The sequence below is a fragment of the Acanthaster planci genome, linkage group LG06 (assembly GCF_054643075.1).
Source record: "Acanthaster planci isolate LZ-2023a linkage group LG06, COTS_SCS, whole genome shotgun sequence".
Lineage (NCBI taxonomy): Eukaryota > Metazoa > Echinodermata > Asteroidea > Valvatida > Acanthasteridae > Acanthaster > Acanthaster planci.
This window is the reverse complement of record NC_141782.1, coordinates 2,755,864-2,780,864: the sequence shown is the minus strand read 5'-3', so window position 1 is coordinate 2,780,864 and position 25,001 is coordinate 2,755,864. Positions and strand designations below refer to the sequence as shown.

At 40.5% G+C, this 25,001-nt stretch overlaps 1 protein-coding gene across 1 annotated transcript; it reads right to left on the bottom strand.

Annotated features, from left to right (window-relative positions):
* Positions 1-211: 211 nt before the first annotated feature.
* Positions 212-24,872, bottom strand: LOC110984758 (GMP reductase 2-like). Its single transcript, XM_087138421.1, has 9 exons — positions 24,647-24,872; positions 20,080-20,199; positions 18,545-18,628; positions 16,479-16,652; positions 10,790-10,871; positions 9,134-9,240; positions 8,658-8,700; positions 6,798-6,957; positions 212-5,238 (listed from the first exon to the last, which is right to left on the bottom strand). The coding sequence occupies exons 1-9, from the start codon at positions 24,731-24,733 to the stop codon at positions 5,049-5,051; spliced, it is 1,047 nt and encodes a 348-aa protein (XP_086994547.1). The 5' UTR covers positions 24,734-24,872; the 3' UTR covers positions 212-5,048.
* Positions 24,873-25,001: the final 129 nt, after the last annotated feature.

Here is a 25,001-nt window from a genome sequence, read left to right as displayed (position 1 = left end):
ACGGTGGTTCTCACATACACCGAGATGGTGGAGTCCTGTATGGTGTTTTTGAGGTAGTCAAGCAGGATGGAGCATGCACATTGAGGTATCATCACAAATAATTTGTTCCATTAGAGTTGAACAGGCGGAAATGTACACGCAGCACGATAAAGTGGTTGCTTGCTATATCTGCTATATTTAAAACAGAAATGAAAAACACGAGCCTGCCAAAAAAGATACCACAGCAGTACTTTATTGTCATTGTATGGAGTTCATTCAAACTTCTCAAAAGCACACATTTGTACATGTCACACATACATGTACATACCGAATCACTTGCAGTAAATGTTTATGACCAGCAGGTCATATGCTGCAATTACCTTTTCAATTTCCCTGTTTAATGATAAAATTCCAGCTACATTGTTTCATGAGTGTCACGGGCAGCAGCATGCATAACAAATGTGTCCAACTCTCTCGTTACAACACTGTTCAAAACACAAAAATCATAAAACTTCAATGACAAGCACCAAGACTCATCAAGAGACCAAAAATTGGAGACGGACAGGTTTCTGCATTAGTACTTTCAGTGACATTTGTTTCTGTACCATGATACAGAGCACTTTGAATGCCGAGTAGCTACCTATAAATACCTAAAACAAGCTGGAAATGCCATGCTTGATTTTTTTTTGGGGGGGAGGCTTTGATACTCAAAAGTCTGTGCCATTTCTAGAACACCTTCCTAAAACAAACCCAATTGCGAACAAGGTTCTGATGGCAAATATGGTTCTGCTAAAACCTTTAAAAGTGTAAATTGTGCTGTAGTGAGGGGACAAAATGATGCAGCCCCATATAAATACAACTGAGTTGCACTATGACACCGTTCAGCAAGGGCTGCAGCAATACATGTAAAATCATGACTGTTGTTGAGTGGCAAGATAAAAATAATTTCACGAGGTGACATAGAACGTTCTGTTCCACAAGGTGAAGTCAAGTGGAATGGAGCATTCCACCTGTCACCTGATGCCACTCTGTAGAGTGCAAACGAAGTGCAAACAAATGGAGTACATGCACATGTTGGTCCTTGCGCTGGTTCTCCCGCTATTTTACACACGTAACTGTATGTGAATCACTTTTGTACCCTATGGCCCGCTTGTCTGACATTGCTCACATGGTCATTCCAAGTCGAGGGTTAACCCATGGGAACTACTTCAATGCACCTACTGTATATGATAGTTATGCGCCAATGTACAGTTGCATTTCCCTATAAGCTGGTGATAGAATTGTGCCAATGTGATGCAAATCTTTTCATTCTATTCCATACCATGCAGTCATGTTATAATCTGGGTAGTTGTGTCATGCTTTGAAGTATTTGCTCCATGGTGGTACAGCTGTGCCTTAGATGGTTTTGGAGCTAAATACAATTGATCCCTATCACCTGATGTAATTAAAGACTTGTACGATACCTACATACAATGTATATACAAGTAAGTTGCTTCCTTCCAGTTGAGGCAATTACAGCATAAGTCAACAGTGGGATACTTTGAGACGCTGGTGGCAGCAGACATACCGGTCCTTATTCAAGCGCACATGCTCATAACTGGTAAACGGGACCGGTATATTTGTCGCCACCACACGTCTCAAGGTCTCCCATCATTTGTTTTCAAATTACCTTCTTTTTGAATTGATCATATACATGTAGTTGTAAAACTGCAGCAGAACCAGAAAAGCTGAGTTAAATACCGAAGGAAAACAGTACAATTACATCGACACTTATACTTGCAAATATATTGGAACTAGACAGTCATTTATGCGTCTGCATGAGCTTCTACAAATTTACCTTTTAAAATTTAACCATAGAGTATTACATTGCTTTAATTCCCCCTTACGTGGATGGAATTCCATAAACAGATGACAGTGCCTTCCAACACCAAAAAATTAAAATTAAATGTCAAACGTCAACACAGACAGTGGTTAAAATATGCAATATTCATTTACATGTCAATGCCATTGATGCGTACAATATTAATTCAACTTCTTTTAAAAGTACAATTTGCTAAAAAATAAACTATTTTTTCAGTTCTGAGGACATTAAATCCTAAAATAAAATTTAAAAATACAATAACATTTCAAACAAGAATTATTCCATGAATTCAAACATGCATGCACATCAATCGCACATGGTTAAGCGACTACAATTGTTTTGTTAACACCTGATATGCACGTTTCCAATTTCTACTTACAGTGGTTATACGGTGTACTGAGACCCCTTAAGCAATCTGTACTTTATGGGTATTGACCTTATACCCAACGTTTATATTGATAATCACTGTATGCTCAGTGCTTGTCAGAGAGCTTGCGAAAAAACTCCCAAGCTTACTCGGGTGGGACTCGAACCCATGACCTCCTGCTTACTAGTGCAGACGTCTTAACCACTGGACCACCCGACTTGGCAAGCTCGATCAGCTGTGCTTTCAAAGGAATCCATATCAACTTCATCCACTTCCCAACCCAAGAACCTCGAGCCTTCCTCTTCCACGCCTCTGGATGACATCACAACTTCCAACAAAATAAGCGGCGAGTTGATATGCTCCAGTGTCAGCACTTGTCGTTTGCCACACAGTGAAGAGGAACCAAAGAGCAGTTCCATTACTGGTGGTTTTGACGGCCCTAATAAAGAGCTTGCCAGTAAGAAGTTGACCCCAGAAAAAGGCCTTCCCATACACCATCTCAATAGCAAACTCTGGATCCTCCTCAAGCAATGGAGCAGAAGTAAGTAGGCTAAATAGTTGCTATCCGTACTCCGTGTTCAAAGAATTGGAGAAGTACATCCGAGAAACGGGCAGAGCTCTACCCCATTCAAACTACCCAAGGGAGGTTGTCCAAGTGGAGTCAAAGTACATGCATTTTGCTAACAGTGGCCAAGCAGTAGAGAATGCCTTTGACATACCATGGGAATTGTTGGCAAGGCAAGACAACATTCAGATGTGGTTGTCAAGGTATCAAGGCACAGGTATGAGCTGCAGGGACTTGTATAACAAGCTGGATTACATCAATCGTGCTGCTAAATTTGTGTGCACCATGAAATTACAGAAGCTCAGCAACAGGTTTATCACATTTGTCTCAAGCCCTCTCTCCAAATTCCATCCCCAAAAAAGCAACATGCATATGAAAAAGGAGCAAGAGAAGGAGCCAGCCAGTCCTTGATCTTCAGAAGGTGTACCACAAAATTCTGGTGGGGGAAGATGTCCTCAACGTCTTCAGTGACATCGTTCATGAAGCTGAAAGCAGCAAGTGGCCACTTCCAAGTTCCCATTTTCTCATAGCAATGAGGGTGGTGATGGCCCATGCCTTGATTGGCATAGTCTCAAGGCCAAGTGGAATCATCTATATGCATATGTACCGTAAGATGCACTCAAGCTTTCCTGTGGCACGTGTGACGAGAAGAAGACAGTAAATTTCAAACAAAGTGCACAAGACTATATATATAAGTATGCGTGGTGCCTTAATGTGAGGCTTTCATTTCAATTTCGATTTAAAGTACAATAAAACTACTGTAGAGTGTCCAGTGACCAGTGTTTGTTTTAGTTTGAGTTTTTGTTAATAAATATCACGATAGATAAAAAACACCCTTTATTTGATGAGTTCCCTGATAAGGGGCAGAACATACTGTCCAAAACATTGAGTTTTTCTCTAGGGTACTTTTGATAATCCCACAAACAAAAAGAGAATTTTTACATGGCGCTGCCCCACTTACACCCGTTTCTTGTGGCACCTTCCACACTTCAAAATGTCACCCTTAACTAAGGCTTTCTCTTCCATATAAATATTTTTCTCCCTTGATCAGGGTGTCATTGGAGGGTACGAGAAAGACTAGCGTGTGGCAGCACAGTATATCTGCTATGTACCGCCAAGATCACCTTGGACTTGTGAAAAGGATTAGGTTTTCTTCAAAAGTGAAGGGAAACCTCTGAATAACTGTGGATTTTTCTAAGGCACTCGAATCGGTGCAGAAGACAGCAGGGTACTCTGGTGTGTGAGCAAACCACCTCCAGAAAGCTGTTGTGACATGCCTTATTAGGCAGGTAGTGCATGGGGTCATGGGCCGATGTGTGCCAAAACCCGGTACTCAAAGCCCACGACCATGCGCACATCCATGTATCTGGGCTGAATCAGCCCAGCACGCTGGATCATGGGCAACTTTGAACTGGCTTAGCACTAACTGTAAAAGAACGCAGCATGCTGGCTCATATCAGTTGTTCTTGATGACAACCATTACCAACTATTAAACAACTTGATTTCAAGTCTAACTATTAATAGGCAGTTTCTTGACCCCTGAACCCTAGAAGCAAACACCCCCCCCACCCAAAAAAGCAACCAGTACACAGCAACAGGTCAAAGGACACTCATATTCATGTACACAAACTAGAATTCAGCAAACCCACATAGGAATATACATGTACAACTACAGAGTAACGACTATAGCTATATGCTCCACATGTGAACAGATTGTCAGTGTTTTCACAAAGTGACAACAACCCCAAAATCTTACCAAACGGACAATTTGAGATAAATGCATCTGAAAATACCAGCCTTTTCAATACACATTTTCAATCACTTTTATGTTACGGATTGAAGAATTTTTTACAAAGTCATGAAATGTAAGACTTGGAAAATGGTAATTCATACCTAGTTGCAGATACATGTTCACGTACATGTATACATGTACTACCCAGAGAATTCACAGTGGGCAAAAACTTGTACGCCTTTTAACACAACTCCCTAGTTTAAAAGTTTAATTGTTTGATCTGCTAAGAACTGTCGTTAATTTAAATGTACTTTCTAACATTGGGCAAACTGTTCTTAAAAAGCTTGCCGCACATTGGCTGTGATTTTCCACGAGCTTTCCTCCACTTCAGGTTTGTTTTTCCTTTCAGATTGTTTACTAAAAGTATCCGGACAGCTTGTGAAACACTATCTTGGAAGTAAAGCTTTTTTTATAGGTTGAACCAGCATCAGCGAGGATGCATGGAGCACAGCAAACAGGCACAATTTTCTGTGCTGGCCACGTCTTATGTTGTGGTGCCAAAGATATCGTTTGTCTGTTGGGTGACTCGGATGAAAGTGGTCCGCCTGCTGAGTTCCTTGAGCTTCCCCGCCCCTATGTAGGTGCATGCTGAGCGCAGCCCGCCCAGGATGTCTTGCACGGTGTCCGTCACATCACCCCGGTACTTGACCTCAACTGTCTTGCCCTCGCTGGCTCTGAATCCAATATCAGTAATGATTATATTGATGATGAAAATACATGTAACTGTGTCCTGCTACAGAACAGCACTGCTGTAAGGCACACCAAACATTTCTGTATAGAGTACTGAAGTGAATACATCACAATTATGGGCGTAAAAGCCATTAGCGTGTATTAACCAATACATGCGCGTACTCGTTCATTTCATACTCATTCGTATTAGTTCATTTGCACTACACTTTCTGGTTCACTGTGACATCGCACTTTGGTACTCTATACCGAATTCAATGTACCAAACTTTTCACTTGGCACACAATCAATTTTCCGTGCACTTTTACAATGCATTGAATTTGCCTTAAACAAACATCATTTATTTACGGTGAAAACAAACCGACTGGCGAAATAAGGAAGGAAAAGAACATATATTCAAAATATGCACAAACTTTGGAGTTGTTTATTTTAAATTTGATTTTATGAGTTGGCCAGTTTTTAAGTGTAAAAGCTGGTCACAAATCCTCATGTAGACACATTCGTGAGGCAGGCCGCCACACATTTGAATGGGCCAGAACCAGGTGCATCACTAACAAAATTGCTTTACTGAACAACCGCTATACATGTACTGCACATCTTTATGCACCCAGTCATGTCATTCAACGATATAAGTACATGTAGGGCATTTTACCTACACATTTGAACCATATGCTGCGGGGTTTAATTTGAAGGTGCATGACGTATTCCTGGAGGATTTTCAAGATTTTCCATTTACAAAATTCTTCAAAAATTCATAACTTCATTTACTGGACCTTTACATCCACACGAATGACTGTCTGGAGGCTCCTCTAATCTGAGGACAACATCTATGGACCAGATTAGGTATTGTATCGCTCATCCCTGAAGCGCTTTTGTCCCCGGTAATAATCCGCTCATGCTGAATGCCACAAACACTGTTATAATCATTCAAAATAATGACGGATTTCCTCCGCAACTGACAACTGGAAAAATGTTGGCTATTCCCAGCAGCCAGTCTTTTGTTCCCAAGTATGGTCTTTTGTTACAAGGCCAAGCTCCTTTGTCCGATTTCGGGCACCGCTGCTTTGCGTACAAGCCAACGTCTCCAGTACAAGGCACCCCGGCATGAAGTGGTTAAAACACCTTACAATTCAAAAGATACAAGTGTACTTTTTTGTATTACACACATTTCAGTTTACTTCAACATCCACTAAAGCTTTGAATCTTTATGTTCTGTTTTTCAGAGCTCCATGGGTGCTCTTCAAATGATTCTGGAATCATTGGTACTGGACACTTTTCCTCATTCAGGCAGTGTGGAAAGCATGTACATGTGAAATACCAATGCATGGGTGAACCACCTGGAGACAATTAGTTCTGGTCAAATTACATATAAGCCAGATTTGTATGACAATGTTCCCATTTCAAAGCTACATGTACATCATGAAAAACTGCAGATTTTGTTTTGCATGTGGGAACTTGGTTCACCATGCACACATTGTACACTTTCCGTGCAGGGATTTTTTTCCTGGGGGGCTGGAGGTGGTTGGGGGAACCACCTTGTACTCACCGGTAATCTGCTACTCCTCCGGCATGTTTATTCATGGCAGTCGATGAGCTCATGCCATAGAACAGCTTCAACCTTTTGCCACTGCGTTCTATAATTTCCCCTCCGCTCTGGTCGTGGCCTGCCAACATGCCGCCAAGCATCACGTAGTCTGCCCCGGCTCCTGTTAGAAGCAGATCAGTGCCATTCACATGACAAACATGTGCTGCAAAATACCACTTCAGATATGGAAAGTGTGTCAGATCTGTCAAATCTAGAAAACTGCACAACACGAGAGCAGGTCCCTATATGTGATACATCAGTCTGTAGTGTGGCTCAGGCAGATGAAAGGATTGTCATGATGACGCTCTGACAACTGCAGTGCTCACTTGTTTAAAATACTGGATCAAAATATGCACTTCGTGTGCAAATAAAGTTCACCGTTATTAGAGCAACAACATATAAAAGTCTGATCATGCACACAAGGCGCATCTCTCATTTTCAACAAATGGACCATCTATCGTGTCTAGAAACCTTACAATTATAATTTGTTACAATTGGAACATCCAACCTAGAATGGAGGCTAGCTGAAAAATTAGGGAGTGCACAACACCATACAATTTCATACATGTATTAGGCCATCACTTCCACAGCACAACCGTGCTGCCGGTAACTACGGTAACTTCTCTAAGTTCCGTAAGGGATCCGGTTCAAAAAAGGGGTTAATGTATCCCTTGGTACATCTACGTGTACTCAAACTGTGTACGAGGGCTCTGGGCATGCTTGAATGCATAATCTGATTGTCATACATTTGTCTTGCATGGTGATAACAGATGGCATTTTATAATGTAAACAACAGGTGTCCTAGTTTGCCACCATGCTGTTACAAGCACTGTGCGGTCTGCTAGTTGTAAAAGACTGACAGTAAAAGAGACCGAAAGCTTGTTTGGGTGGCAATCAATTATCAACTGCAAAATGCACATGTAGTTCAGAATTCTTAATCAGTTCACTACTAACCCTATCTAGCCATTTGCTTGAATTCTGCTTTAAATTTTAACATTGGCTCGATTACAACCTCTGAAACTCTGACACTGTGATGTCAGTCAATGGCCTGCAGTAGAACAGGGGCTGTCAGGCACATGCCAAAAAACATCAAGAAATTAGCCTGTTCCGCCAGGTTTCCATATACAAGTAGTGGTAACGAACACCAACAGTACGTACGTGTAAGAAGTCATAAAGCCAACAATCATGGGAGAGACACTGCATGACGTCATTCCACCCAAAAAGTGTAACAAAATGGCATCCAAAACTGGAAATACATGCATGTCATACGAAATGCCTTTTTAGGCGCCAATACCACCTCTAGAAGCCAAACTGATACTCCCAGTTTGATGTGTTTTGTTTGTGATTAACTAAATTGTTACCACTGGGCTACATATGTTAGTAATAAGGAGAAATGGGCAAAATATGAGGTACTCAGCGAATGAGACACTTTTGTAAGCCCTTCATGCCAGCGTACGTATTTGTATAGGCCTACCCTGGTGACTCAACGCAAATGGTCGGCGAAGTTGAATAAAGTTCAATTTCACTGACTGTTGCTGTCTCTGTTTGCATTGCAATAATGTGTTTCCTATTACGATTGTATATCTTCGGGAACTGATGGGTGATGCTCGCTGCATCTGTTTATGTCGATATGGAAACTAGGCTTGTTGAAAAAAAGAAGGCACACCAACTCCAGTGGTCCCAAACTTCCAAATCATTTTCTGAACCTGTCTCTCAAATTTTGTTATCCTGACTAATAATGCAAAATGACTTTAAAAGTTACTTTTGGCAAGGTCTTATGGTGTGACCTGAAAAATTAATGGCAACTATTGTTCTCCTTACCAAACGCCTTTACCACATCCCCAGGGCAAATGCAACCACCATCCTGCAAAAAGAATTAAACGTTGAGAAGACATGATATCATACAGGTTTCAACATATCTGTCATACTGCAAAAAGGCAGATGTGCCTGAAATGGCCTTATGCATTCGTTTTCCTCAACAGCCCTAGCCTTTAGTCAAGGCGTCTGGCACACTAGATGCTGGCAATACAACAGCCACGAATGCTTTAACTTGTGGAGCTAATCAGCACTTATTAATTCAAGTTGTTTCACATCACACAGTAAAGCAAATGCAAGTAATTCCACATTTTATTGGTCAATATCCACAGCATGTAATGCATTATGCATGAGCATTTCTCTACTGAATCGGTAGATGAATATACAGAAAAACACAAGCCTTCCTCAAAAGATAGCAAAGGCACTTATAGCTGCGCTACTCGCACTGTGCACAGGGGGCATGTACATGTTCATGTACTTACTGATATGATGTGACCACCTAGTCCATGGGCCGCATCAGCACACTCCAACACGGCGCTGAGTTGAGGGTAACCCACCCCGGCCTTCTTCCTTGTGGTACAGACAGATCCTGAGCAAAGGAAAACAGTACTGCTTGATAAGCAGATTTGTATGTACTAGAGTCCTAAGACCTTGAGTCTGAGTTACCCCAGTTGAGTCCAAGTCCTGAGTCACCTACATGTACCTGTACATGCACATTCAAGTCTGACCATGCCGACAGAAAGTACAGTGTTCAAGTCAGAAGTAGAAAGTGTAAGATTTTTTAAAGTCTCAAACCAATTACTCATCCCTAACGCACCTAAATCCAAAGAACAAAAATAGATCACCTATATACAGTTATCAGGATGTAATGAACAAATACATCAGCCACAAAGGATTTGCTGAGACAATATACAAGTACAGTGGGTTTAGTAGTTGGTTTGTTTGGTTTTGGCTGTTTTTCCTGAATTCAAAATTATCAGTATTACAGTGTCCAAAGGGATCGGTCTGAGCCCAAGTCACGATCTGTATTCCACGGTCATCAAAGAATTTCACGGTTCATCCAAATGTGAATGGTATTTGACTTCAGCTGAGTCCACAAAACTCGTAACCAAGATATTTGGAACATACATGTACCCGTAAACGGCAGAAGGAAGTGAAGGCAGATTAAAGAGGTTCGCTTCAAAGTTCAAATCAAAGCATGCTGGAGATTTTTATCATCATCACTTTTCATCTTTTATTTGCCCAGGGATTTTCTGTATTTCTTTGTTTTCATGTTTACATTCAGGTACATGTTGCTGCGCCGATAATAAATAATATTAATGAGGAAGCATTTATATTGCACAGATACTATACAAATATACTCAACTGCACATGACAACGCCCATCACTGTAAATTAGGTGTTGGAAAAAGCTTCCTACAATAGATCAGTTTTTTGAACAATGCATCCATGGATTTGGCATTTCTTACATGAAAGGACAGGCTATTTCAAAGCCTAGGAGCTGCACAAAGAAATGCACGGTCTCCAAGAGTAGCCTTAGTTCTACAGTAGGGATGGCTCAGGATCAACCTGTCCTGAGGATAAACCGATAAATCCGTTGGCCAAAAAAATACCAACCTCTGAAGAAGAAAAGTGCACTTGTACCTGAGTACATGTAGTTGGCCAAATGATTCCACTTATACATGTAGATGTTAATGTGCACTGTCTTGCTTTGTATCTAACATTATATGGACTTGACGAAAATTAGCGCAGCTTTCTATGCCAGTATTTTTGTGATGATGTCATATACTAAGAACTGAAGGGCTCACAGGACATTCAATTTAAAACACGCAAAGCCTGTAAATAATTACACATCAGTTGAAATATTTTTTTAATGCAACATTTTTGCTTTCTTTGCAAATAAAAAAAAAATTTTCACAAGTAGTGATTTTTTGTAAAATATCATTTAATTTAAATCAAGGTGATTTAAACAGCCAACCTTAAGCATAATCCTGTCATGCCAGTCATGTATAATAAGGGGTCATTAGGGATTAACATTGAGGCAAAGTTGTACTTTAATGAGAATTTTAAGGGTGAGATGTTCATAGTAAGAATTGATGGCAACAGTCTGGACAGATGAAGATCTCACATTGTTCTTACCAGGTCCAATGCCAACCTTAATGATGTCAGCCCCAGCGAGGATAAGCTCTTCCACCATCTCGCCGGTCACAACATTCCCAGCCTGTCAATAACAAGGGGGACAGCGATGCATAACATTAGTCATAAAGTATTCTGAATTATGGTATTTTGAAGGTTTGGCAGCACATCCTTGGAGAGTTAGGTTCCTGCCTTCCACCTCTGCGGTCCGGGTTCGAATCTCGGCCTGGTCCACATGTGGATTAGGTTTCCAGTCCCTACCCGATTTACGTGGTTTCCACCCAGAATATTCCTCTGGGGTTTTCCTCCTACCTCTAAAACTGTAACTGCTTCTCCATGTCTCCCCTTTACAGGTTTCTTTGGGCTTGCGAGCTACAGTGCTAGGGAATTTTGAGGAATCTTTGGTGTCATTACCAGAAAGATTTCAGAATAATAATAAACAACAGAATAAGAATGTCAATGCCGTTGCTAAACACATGTCTGTACTAAATTCACGCAGACATTTTGCAGTCACGTTCATGTCCCCCCTCCAGGGCATGTTGCTTTAAAACTTTACTAAACTGGCTTTGATGACTCATTGACTTGTTGCTGCAGGTGACTAAAACAGGCCAGCCAATCCGACTGCTTGGCAGTTAAATATTAATAAAATGAAAAATAGTAATGATAAGACGGAGTGGCTCAAGTACCCAACAAAAATAGATGAAGGAAGTTTGTCAGTTCTTCCGTAACAGGCTAGCAGTGCTTCATCCCCCACCTCAAGCCCGTGCTGTGTGTCATCATGCGTTAACTTCTCATTCGTCTCAGCATTTTCATAATTGCCTGTGTCTACAGGAACGGTTACTTGTCTCGGTCACAGCCATTGTTACATACTGTATTTTCCAACATGGACATAGGACAGTAAATGCACAAAACCATTAGACACTCCCAGTTTTGTAATAGTTAAGTTTTAAGGAGAAAAGTAATCGAATACAACTCGGCTGAGTACGGTACTTTCTGAGTACTTTTGTAATAAAAACTTAATCTTTTAAAAGTGATGGTTTGAAGTCATTTTATTCTGTAATCTTGATGTATCTTTATGCATGTACCAACATTTGCATACATTCTTCAGCTTTTTTCCCACATAACTAGTTCAACATTTGGCTGAGAATTTGGTACTCAAATATTTCTCGACTACAACACTTTCCTCCCTCCCCCTTCCCAGGGACAGCAACGCCCCCTCCTGATAACGCCTGTCATTATGACGGGGGTACATGCACTCAGATACATATGGTACTACTCCCGGTATATGAATGTTATCAAAGTTTTTCACAGATGTCAATTCGTGGCAATTTTCCCCAATTGAAATAAAGTACATATGCCATCAAATTTATAGGAAAATGAATTTTGCATTTACCAAGCCATATCTAACTAGTTGACGATACTACATGTAATTTCCTTGGTACATGTAAGTGCAATGTCATCACTTTGTCTCGAGAGGAAAAAACCATGTCTTCTTTTAATGCATTTACTTTTCTGCGATCAATCAGATTTGCCACTGTGAGCTGTCTATTGATTTGATGGAACAGAGCTTTATAAGGGTGACCATGGTAACGGCTAGCATTGACATTTTACCGGCAGACGTGTACTAAGATGTCTACACGTAGTCCTAGTAAGGCTTCCTTTTTACTGCCAAGTTTTTTTAATTAAATTGTCCTCCAAAGCTGCTTTCCTGCATTGTTTTTTTTGGCAGTGAGCAAATTTGCTTTAAGAGGATTCCCCTTACCCATGTTTGCCACATCTGGCTTCGTTCACACTGCTCACTGCTTGCAGGTGACTTGGTCAATTTTACCTTAACTACATGTAAGAACGTTCATGCATGTACAATGTACATGTAATGTACCTTCACATAGATTCTCTGAAAGGTCCGTCATATGAAATCCAGATTAGTTTCACCTCTTGACGATTAAAGCTACATCGTGCCAGTAATGGTACATGTATACATGTAAGTTCTTGTTAGATAGGAACCTTTTTCATTCTTTAATCCATAATAGCAAAAACTTGCAGGCTTTATAATGATTGCAACACACTCATCAAACATTGTACGCATGCCTCACTCTAAAACCTCTATTCGTTTTGAGTGAACATTTACAGGTACAAAAATTGTACAAGTAATGTACATGTATAAAACTGTGCACTGACTTTTTCACAAGCTGCCAAAAAAAGTTGCTCCCATTATTTTTCATATTTACCTGGTACTCTAAGTCAGCATGTGTCATGTACATAAAAAAGAAAAAACTGCCAATTTCCTTAATTATTTATTCATTTATTTATCTTAGCATGCCATGCCCTATTCACACCGTGTAGTGCAAGAAGACAATGTTTTTTTCAGAGCTTAATTGATTGATGATTGCATTATACATGTACCTGCCTCAAGGACTTTGACAAATGACTTGAAAACTGCTCCTAAGTGTCATTGACCTTAAAGTGTAGTAGCACTGAATTTTTCTAAGAAACAATGTTTCTATAATTTTATACTCTTCTCCAAATTTATGAAAAATATTTGAAATCTTTTTTGTTAAATTCATTAAAAAGTGCCATATTCAAACACTAAAAATTGCCATTGCTTTCCTAGACAACTGAGGGCGCTGTTGCTGTGATGTCATCCAGGATAGATGTTTTTTTTCAAAGTGTGAACCAAAATTTAACTCAATGAATACATAGCTTATTGCTGTGGATTTACACAACAACAAATCACCAAAGAAAAGAAACTTGAGGCCAGCAACATCAAAAAAGATTTCAGCAGTTTTTGTGCTCAAACCAATGCAACATTGAGATTCATTTCCTAAGATGACATCACAGTTTTGCTCACGAATATGGTAATTCTCACTAGTATAAAACAAAAAGGTAGTGAAATACCCTTTAAAATAGTGAAACAGAAATTGCAAATAAGGCTAACTTTTTATTAAAACATCTGCACTGCAGCAACCCTTTAAATTTTTGAAAAAAATTCTTTGATGTTTTGAATGCCATGCTGATTGAAAATATCCCCTAAGAAGTACAAGTCACAAAGACTTATGGATACAATCCATCACTCCAAGGTCTGCAAACATCCCGCTGAAGCATTTTAATGAACTGAGCGGACACCTACATGTACATGTACAGGTGGAATACACCCCTGTAGCTTCCTAAGCACTCACTAATGCACCTCATCTGGTGCATATAATATAAATTTTTAGTTTCTTATCTTTTATACATGTTTTCCAAATTTCCGTCTCAGCGGGTGTCAATAAACTGTCGGCTATTAAAAAAAATGGTAACGATTAAAACGTATACATGCACATACATGTATATGTAGAGTACATGAAGCATTTAGGCCCAGTACATGCAGGAGACAGGGATTTTGAGCGAGCAGCACAACACGCCACTGCGATATGTAGTTGCTATTTTTAACAGGCTTTTAAAATACATGCATCAGGGTACTGATGCGCAACTAATGTCAACAGGTCAATGAAATTGCAAATACAAAATTTTGCAATTGTGTACTGTGTTTTATGGAGTGAACTTTATACTGTAATTTTTAACAGTATTCAATGCATGTTTCACCTTTACAATTGTGGATTTATGGATGTGTATGCATACCAATCTTCGGCTCGGTTCATTATCGTAGTCAATCCCCTATCCAGTTTTAAATGTATTATAATAGTTTGAAACCACTCCATCATGCTTTTATGCCCTTAATAATGACTTCAAAACTTCTATGTTGATGCCCTTTTTCCAGTAAACAGACAGCATCTGTTGCGCTAACTACTAAGTGAGTCAAAGACCGTGCATCAAATCGCAATGAAGAAAAATGGGTGCATCAACAGCGATTAACATTTCAGCAATGGAAGGGTCTCTGGTAATGAATCAACCTGCTGGATTGATCTGGCATAAGGGAGTACATGTGCGTAAGCCCAATTGGCCTTTTGCGAGTGACCTTTTAATAAAATCTGGTACTCTGGGTTCTTTAAATTCACAGGAACATAACAATTTCTATTCTCCATACTAAAAACCCTGTTGCTGTACCTCGTGATTTGGGGCAAGCTTTTGCTTAGTTACATAAGAGATGCCTTGCAACAATACACTATTCCCAATGGATAAGAAGGGCACAAAGGAACCAGTCCATTCCAGAGATGGTTGTTGCTATGCAAAAGCTTGTCCCAAATCATGAGGTATAGCAACAACGTCTTGGTGAATTAAAATTGTTACGTTTGTGTGCAATCAAATAACTCAGTGTACCAGATGTTATTCATATTTAACTCGCAAATGGCTTATTTTTACAAAGCCAAATTTGTGGGTCAATCTGAATTCGGGAATTTGAATATTCTTGAATGAAAATGTTGCACAACGTGTGGAATGTACAGAAAGTGATGCGACGGGACAAGTGCATTGTAGCATTTTTGCTTCTTTTCTGATAATGATCTGGATGGTCTTTTTTTTGGTCACAGTAGGCAAAACGATACTCCCAGCTCATTCCGTAAGGCCGTATGTAGGTAAAGAAATGTTGCAGAGTCGAATGGCAAGGTTGTGTTGGGTCAGGCAGACTTTATGCATCGAATGAAAGTGTATGACTAAAGAAAATGAAGTGTAATCAGGGTGCTTTCGTGAACTCCACAATGAAGGACACAACCACTTGTACATACCGGTATTGTAAGCACAACAGCAATTTGCCGAGTGGCAGCTGGGGGCTACCATAGTTGTCAAGTAGACAAGTACCCAATCTTCAGCCAGGGCTGATATTCAACACTACAGCCTAGCACCAGACCATTCACAACCTGTATAAATATGCGCTGTGAACAGGAGACCGCAGGTCCTCAGTTCCCTATACACCCTTCTAATAATGACTGTGATAAAAAGCCTTTTGCGATTTAAATTTGAATAAAATCTGGTACACTGAGTTATCTGATGCACATAAGTTGAATTCCCTAGACTTAAAACACTGTTGCTATACCTCATGCTTTGAGGCAAGCTTTTGCATAGTGACCAGCATCTCTGAAATGGACTGGTTACTTTGTACCCTTCTCATCCATTGAGAACAGTGTATTGGTGCAAGGCATCTTTCATGCAACTAAGTATGGCAAATTCAAATTGTTTCCCAGTATGTTCGTGTGAATTTGAAGTGTGGATTTAAAGAACATGTACATGTAGCTCACAAAAAGGCTTATTGAAGCTATCATGATGAGAGAATAAAGCCTCACTGGAGATGAGACACAGTCTTGTTCCAATTCACAGTTGAGTAACCCATCCCACTACCCCTTCCCTGCCCAAGTGAACGTGTGGAGTTGCAACATTTCTAGGGTATTTGAGGTAAAGAGTGGCGCTATGTACTGCGCTTGGTGGTATTGTAGACTACCCCAAAACGAGCCTGTTCCCTTGGCATTGCTTGGCCTTCTTAGTTAGAACACTCCCCGACGTCGGCCGAGGACGGCTCTGGGTTTCCGTCAGTACAAGACTACTACAATATGTTATGTGCTTGTAGGGTACTGATTCTTGTATATGACAGGAAGTACATTTTTCATCCAAATACATGCAAACCAAATAATGCTAGACGTTTAGCAGCAATGGCAGTCAGGCATTTTTGGACATTTAATAAATATGTTTTTATGACATAAGAGCGCCAACTGGTGATTTTTTTTCACAATTTCATATATCAACAAGGGTATACTTCTCTCACCAGGATCGTGAGCTCGGGGAACTTTTCACGCATGTCCTTCACATGCTGGACGAAGAGCTCTGAGTAACCGTTGGCAACATCGAGGCAGAGGTAATTTATGGCTGGTACAGCAGCAATGATCTCAGAAGCCTTGGTGACATCACTCTGGCTGGTGCCTATACTCACAGCTACATTCTGGGAGAAATTTACAGTATGGAAGTTTTTTGTTACTTTACCTCTTTTAGATTCTAATAATAGAATGACACAGTTGTAACAAGTCACTAAAGTCAAGTCATTTCAACATAATGACTCGAGTTGAGAAGTCGAGTTGAGTCATAGTGTGTGGCTGAGTCAAGTACTTAGCTTGAGTCAATGCAAGCCTCACAATTAATTGAGCACAATACACTAGATAAACACAAGTAGCAAAGTCATTTTTTGTATTTACACCACGGTTACTACATTAGGTCACACCACATTTTACTTTTGTTAAAAATTTGAAAGGGTTGGCAGCTGATTGCCACCTGTCTAAGGGAGGCACAATTTGAACTGTGCAAACCATCTGTATACACAAATCTGAAAGAGACTTGTCGGCAAGTCGAGCCTGGTGTCGTCGACCATGGAGGAGGAACAACGGACATGGAGGATGCCGTATTCATGACATGACACAAAAATTACCAACCACTACCATTCGTCACATGTTGCAAATCCTTTGCAAAGAATTTGTCGTTGGGACTCGAGTCTTATAACCTTTTGCTTGACTTATGTCTTCTCAGTGACTTGGGCTGAATTGAGTCATTTTCTCACAGTGACTTGAGTCAAGTTGAGTCATTTACACGTCAGGACTCGAGTCAACAAAAAATGTGACTGGAGTTGGACTTGTGTCAAGTTATTGACTCAATTTACTAAAACTAGGCAGAGTGGTAATGGCATGTGAAAATGTGACCTTTCCTCCTAATACCTTGTAAAATCTAACCCAATCTACCACCAATCTCAAGGAAGTAAACTTCTGATACAAATTAAACATCCAATATCCTGAAGTCACTTCAAAAGCTAGTACTGTGACTATGATGGAACAAAGTATTGGTCAAATAAAATGCCTTGAACATGTTGAATGTCATTGCAACCAAGTTACAAGTATTTTCCAAGCATTTTACTTCATGTATTGTTTAATATCAAATTCTTTGGTTGCAAAAGGAAATAAACTGGTTACTAAAAATCATGCTCATACTCCAGAAAGCAAAATTTCGTTTGTCTATACACAAACAATGTACAAAAATATATGAGTGAAGAAAAATCTTGTGAACACAAAAGCCCCGCATTGCCACCAAGTACATGTACATATTTTCGAAAAGGGGAGTATTTTTTCCAGCTTCATTTTTACGAGATACATTTTTCTAAATTTTGTTTGTTCCTGACATACATTCCCCAGTTAGTTCTAATGAGATCTATATTTAGAAACACTGTTTCTATGTTGAGATAGCAAATCATTTTATGAATTATACATGTATTTTTCATGAAGTTTGTTTTTATGAAATATATTTTTTCTAAGGTAATATTCAGGAGAAGTACATGTACATGTACATTATCAGGTTTGGATTTATTTCTCACCAAACAAACTTTCAAAAAAAATATAACTCATAAAAAGGAATATGAAAAACTCCTAAAAATGAACTTGGCAAAATATATCTCGTAAAAACGATTTGTTTCCAAAAATAGAAGAGCATTTCTTTTAATAGATCTCACGAGAACGAAAACCTCAAGTGGAGAGTAAGTATCCCGAACAAACTATCATGGGAAAAATACACAGTTATCTCACAAAAATAAAGTTGAACAAATTTAGTTCATAAAAACAAACTTTGAAAAAATATACTTCACTCTTTGAAAATATATACTTAACGGCACTCCAGGGCTTTCATAATTAAAAGTATCCCTAATTCTAATATGGGCAATTTACAATAGTGCACCACCAAGAGTCTGCAACGTGCTGGCTAATCTAACGCACAAAATCTGTCGACCCAATGCACCAACGCATTGCAGACTCTTGGGGGCTCACTCTTGTGAATCGCCCATATTGCATGAATATGTACCTTTATTGTGTCAGGATTTTCAGCTGCAAACTGTTTCCATTCCTCTGCTGTGTAATGCTTGTGAATACAGGTGAACAGCCCATGCTATAAAAATCAAAAATATTCCACTTAAATAAACACTGACACAAAACTCAAACAGATGGCACTAATGAGATTGCACAGGTACATGTACATGTATGTCCCATGAAAGTTGAGGGCCCAGTACTTGCTGCAGCCAGTTGTGAGGGCAGACGATTCTACAAACCAGGTTGGACGACATGTTTGTTACATTGTCACTGGCATCCAGGGTATCAATTCAGCTTTCCAAAGCAAACTTTTTACAACACTTTTTCTCTCAGTTTTAGTTGAAGGGGGCACCTGAAATTTCATTCACATGTTCCTAATGCCTGGCATGACGTAATGTACCTAAATGCTTGGCCTAGAAAAATTACATGCAGGTACATGTAAGACCTTGTGTAACATGTTTGTAAAAAAATAAAGACTTACACGTGCGACACACATCAAATTAAGTAGCAACTCATACCAAGAGATACCACACATTATTTTGAGCTACATTATCTTTGATGCAGCAAGATTCAGCCGGCATTAGTTGAAAGCCTTCACACTCGAGGTTCATTAGGGATATCTACCGGTACAGTGGAAGCCTGGAGCTGTGGTGAATTTTCTACAAATACGTCGCCTAAGGACGAATTTACTCATTCCAAGCCAAGCATTTTGTCGTCGTAATTTTCCGACAGAAGGAATCTGTGAATGAAATTTCAGCTGCCTCTGTCAGATACAAAAGGGTGAAAAATAAGTGTTGCCTCCCACACCCCCATGATGCGCTTGTACATGTATCCATCATATGGGATGGTGCCGGGCCATTTTACATTCCATGCCTCACTTTCAATTTCTTCAAATTCTTCACACAATATTTTTAATAACAAATTTTAAATCAGTCATTGGCATACATTGGTATCAATTTGTAATGAAGTTTCAATGGTTTTATTTCTACAAGTACAGTACTTTCAGGTTCCCAAAATGAGATTTTAATGTCACTTTCCATTCAGTCATCATGCGATAATAAAGAAACTAGATATTTCTTTTGTCTACAGTATGTCCAAAGCGCAACAGGTAGGCTGAACGTAAAAAACTGAAAGAATAATCCACAAAATGTTGACATTTCATGTAAATTATATTAAAACACTACATGTAATTAATGAATGCTCCTATTAAATACATGTACAAACAGAAAATGCAACCCATGTTGACAAGGCTGCATAATGCCCATTTTGAAGCAAATGAAGGTGACTTTCCTGTGAATTCAGGCCCCCCTACAAAATGGTGGTCAGTGTTTGTAAATAACAAAAGGTCTATTGTTGTCTATTTGATATCCACATTTGTGGGTTCTCCCTCAGCTATGTGACATTTACATACACTCCACCTCTTAGGGCTAGATTCCCAACAGTTCCAAATCCTCTGATTTCACTATGATTTTACGTACACCCTAGGGAGTTAGGGTTAATTCATTACAACATGTATGTATTGCACCGTACCTTGGATAGGGTTTTGGCCATCTCAAAGGTACCAACAGTGTCCATGTTGGCAGCCATAACAGGGATGCCATCGTAGGTCTTCTTGGAATTACGGAAAATAAAGGACCTCGTCAAATCCACCTAGACATGTACATTATTAAAAAAAGAAAAGAAGTTGCATGATGGCAATTGGCCAAGCTTGCTACGCATTTCCGTTCGACCATTTTTGGAGCCGGGGGGGATTACTACGATCTTACTGCCACAGGCCAAGTCCGAAATGGGCTTCCAGAGCTACATGTACAGCTAGGTTTACTGTTAGCGCATCATCATGTGTTTCCAATGGAGTAAAACCTTAGACCTACATGTATCAGTAGACAACAGATTCAGATGTAGCCACAGCTACACAGGGCAGCGCATATTGAGCGTGCTAGCTGATGGTACACATGTAAGCTTAGAAGTCACACAGTAAAGATGGTTGCAAAATGAAAACAAGATGCCATCCCCGCCTCCGAAAATGGTTAAATCAAAATGGGGAGATGACACATGTGCAATGTATTAAACACAATGGCATTGTTGGGTGGAAACAAGAGATTGATGAATAAAAACGTCAAATTTTCAAGAGATACTTGGTCTCATGTTCTGAAACTCCCGTGTGAGCATTTTCAAGAGCTATACAGGTAGGTATCTCATGGTTGCTCTCACGGGACAATCTGATTGAAAAAGCCGAGTTTGCGCCATTGGATCTCAACTGTAAAAACTGGATTAAATAACACAAACAAGTAGGCTTCACATTACGACTCCATGAAAATAACAATGCCTGTAAGTCACATAGAGTAGTGATTTGGAGTTCTCGATGTAACACAGGCTCATATACTAGGCCTATCACTTTCACACTTGTGATAAGCCTTATTGCTAATACCAAGAGTGATTTTTGCACAATGGTACCGGTAGAAAGGCATTGCGGGAAGGGAAAAGGAGCGAATGCCTTTTTCCCATTGGACTTTTTCTTCCTCGGGCATGCGGAAACTCACATGTACATGTTACTGTCCATGCCATCAGCAGAAGTCTGATGTCCCTAGAAAATATGGAACTCCTCCTCAGGCAAACAAAATCAATCTGGGCTGGGAAATTACATGTACCTCCCATGGTTTCTTAGGGTCTTACATCGACACTTATTAACAATACAATGACACAATAGACACCCATACTGCACGAGAGCACCGATGTGAAGTTAGTTCCACGTTCGACATTCTATGTGGAACAAGTGCCCATTTGATATTCCAACGTTGAATAAGTAACCGTTTGACATTCAGGGTGCACACCCCAAGCAAATGATGGAGTGAAGAAGAGAAAAGAAACAGAACTGCACCACCATGCACATCCACTCACACATATAGGTACATATACCATTTCACAATGACGTATACGCATAACTCTCTCCCACAGAGGCAACCCAGGGCATGGGGTTTTGCGGGGTTAAACGAGCCCTGAAATGTAGAAGACGATTTATATGGCAATACAGGTATAATTATTAGAGGAAAAATGGTTAGTTGTATACCGGTACTTGCCGTTTTCATCAAAACTACATGTACTTCAGTCAATCCAAATAATATACATCAAGCCCATGCCCCGGGTCTAAACTTACATGTATTTTCAAAGTCTTTCTTTACACTTTAGCGACTCCGTTGCCTCCATTTCAACCAGAACAATGCAGTTTTCTGCGGTTAAAACAGCTTTGACTTTAGTCTTGTTTGTGGAGTTCTTCGCTTGCAAACGACAAAGGAAAGTGAACGCATCACACCGCACTTCTCTTCAATTGAAATAAAATACCCAAACCCCATGTCCCGCCTGGCGATTACAAAGCTCACGCCCCGGGTCTAAGCTTTATTTTTCAAAGTGTTTCTGTACACTTAAACAACCCTTCTGCCTCTATTTCATCCACGACAATGCAGTTTTCTACCATCATAACAGCTTTGACTAAAGTCTTGTCAGTGGAGTTCTTCGCTTGCAAACAAGAGAGGTAGATGGAGACCCCTGAGAAGCATCGCTTGTCAAGTGGAGGTTCCACAGACGCTTATGACAACACTATAGGAACTACTAACGTTATATACTGGACATGCATCACATCACACGCCCCGCCTGGAGATTACATTGAATCAAATCTCATTGTTCTCCTCAGTCAGTGACAACTCATTGCACCAGGGACACAGGGTTTTTCAGGGTCATACAAGCCCTGAAATGTACATGTAGGTGGCATAGTTTGTTTTTTGTCCCTTCAACGAATGTCAAACGGTTATTTATTCAACGCTGAATATCAAACAAAAGTTTAACATTGATTGTTAGACCACGGTCATAGATAGTGAATTTTAATTGGCCGCGAATTAATCACCTGATATGTTACAAGCATGCATGACGCATGTGCATGTATCATTTACACGTCGAGCACCCTGGTGATGTTGCTGGGTTGCAAAAAATGATGGATAATGGTGATCTTTCCCACAGTTGATGTGTCGTGTCAACTGTGTTATAATTTTTTTAACCTTGGGTACGAGGGTGGATAGCCGCAGTGGTACTACGCGTCAATTATTGTAGGAGATGTGCTCTGTGTGTGGGACATTGAAGCACTGTGTTCTGTTCACGTGCTACTCTCTTCACCTTGAGCTGTGGTCGTGAAACGCGAGTATGCACTCATCACTTTTTCTGCTGCGATCGCCATTGCTGTATATGTAAAATGCTCACGCGGTTGTCTCTTCTTGTCTACTCTTCAATCTTGTCAATCTTGAAATTCAACCAGTCGACAAAAACCCTAGTACTTTATGGATCTCAGGTTGAAACCAGTTTGTTATGAATCCTAGATTCCTCTCCCCCCAAGCATGCCAAAAAACAAAACAAAACATAGATGTGGGTCAACAAAGGATATCACAATCAATATTTCCCTAGCCCTTTAAAGCTCAATTGCAGAATACCCCGCCACCCCACATGATCAACCTCATCGCCAGGTACAAGTGTCACACTCTTCTCAAGATGTCAACCAGCCCCCTGGCCGACTCGCCCCTTCCTGACTCGCCCCCTTGCCAACTCACCCCCTGACAGACTCACCCCTTACCATCCCACCCCGTAGCCAACTTGCCCCGTGGCAGTGTCTCCCCCTAGACGACTCGCCCCTTTAACTTGCCTCCCTCCCCCCCCAAACTTGCCTCCTGACCAAGTCGCCCCTCAGAGGACAGTCTGCAGGTTTGGACCATCTACATATTTCTGAAGTGATAATAGGCCTAAGTGTCCTGGCAGAAGGCGGGAAATTGAAGAATTCACCCTGAAGGGGATTATTGAGAATTACTCAATAAACTTGCATTTGGTTGATTGACTGATTGTAGAACAAGCAAGGCTTATCAGAATTCATTATCTGGCACACATCATTACCTCGACCTACTTGTATTTAAATTGTTCTGTGCAACTAATTTTGTGTAAATCTCACTTTAAATATAATTAAACAAAATGTTCTTTGCTCTCAACTTTAAGCTGCGTTCGTCTTGTTTTAATTATAACCATGTTACAACCATGATTATTATTTTCATAATAATTTATAATTATTATCCCGCCTTCTGTAAAGACACTGAGAAGGGACAACTTGGTTAGGAGGCGAGTTTGTCAGGAGGCGAGTTTGTCAGGAGGCGAGTTTGCCAGGGGGTGAGTTGGCGAAGGGGTGACTCGGCTAGGAAGTGACTCCTCTGGGAGGCAAGTTGGCAAATGGGCGAGTCGGCCGGGGGCGAGTTGACCTGATTCCCTTCTGAAGGGATTTTCACCTTGTACCCACATAACCAGTCATTCCAGGGGTCTTTTTTAAAGTGGTGGGGTATTCTGCAATTTCTCCTATTTTAATATTTGTCATAGACTGTTTTAATCTGGACGGTGACCACATTTCACTGGAATTTGAGGATTTTTGGAGAGCTGCAATCTGACTGAATAATTTCGCTATCTTGAACTGGTAAAACGACTGTATTATGTGAAGAGATCTCACTGGTCGAGTTGTCTCTCTGTCAAAGTCGAGTTGTCCTAACGGACGACTTGGCAAACGGTCAAGTTGTCTGACATCCCCTGGGTCCGACTTCTCCTGGGGCCGAGTTGTCCTGGGGCCGAGTTGTCCTGGGTCCGAGTTGTCTTAGGGCCGAGTTGTCCTGGGTCCGAGTTGTACCAGGTCCGAGTAAGTCTTGGGGCCGAGTTGTCCTGATCCCCCCCACAATTCGGGGGTAACTACAGCTACATGTACGAGTACTAGAATTATTGTACTGTATTAAAGTACAGGCTGGGAGTCGGAATCTGGTCTTTAGCCTGTTGCATGTCTGACGCCACGATAGGATGATAGGCCTAGGGATTGTAGGTCAACTCGCCCCCTGACCGACTCACCCCTTGGCCAACTCGCCCTCGGGCCAACTCGCCCCCCTTAAACTGTTTAAAGCTTGGTGGATGTTCACTTTCTATAGAATTTGGGGTGAAAATATATTTTTTTTAACATTGGTAAAACTAATTCAGTATTATCGTGCTGACCTGACACCAGCCTAGGCCTAGCTCATGTAGACCCCTTGCTTACCTCAGATCGGCTCTTTAGTGTACTTCTTTTCGGCCGCACAAGAACATCTTTGAAGTCCAACTTGATGTCGTTGTCAATGCGCGGCATTTTGCAAAAAAATATGTAGGTCAATACCAACAAGGGGGAAAATACACAATACCGTCGATTCCGCCGACAGCAGTTCCGAGGTAGGATCCTTACTGGGCCTACTACATGTACGTGCGCTGCATAAACGTCAAGAATTTCCCGCGAACTCATTTGACATCATATACACGTTGAAAAATTACTGCAACTCTAAGTTATTTCACGTGCTAGCTTCGAAGAACGTCTGATCTTTGATCTCATTACCGCAAATGCCTTTCAGAGATGTGTTTTG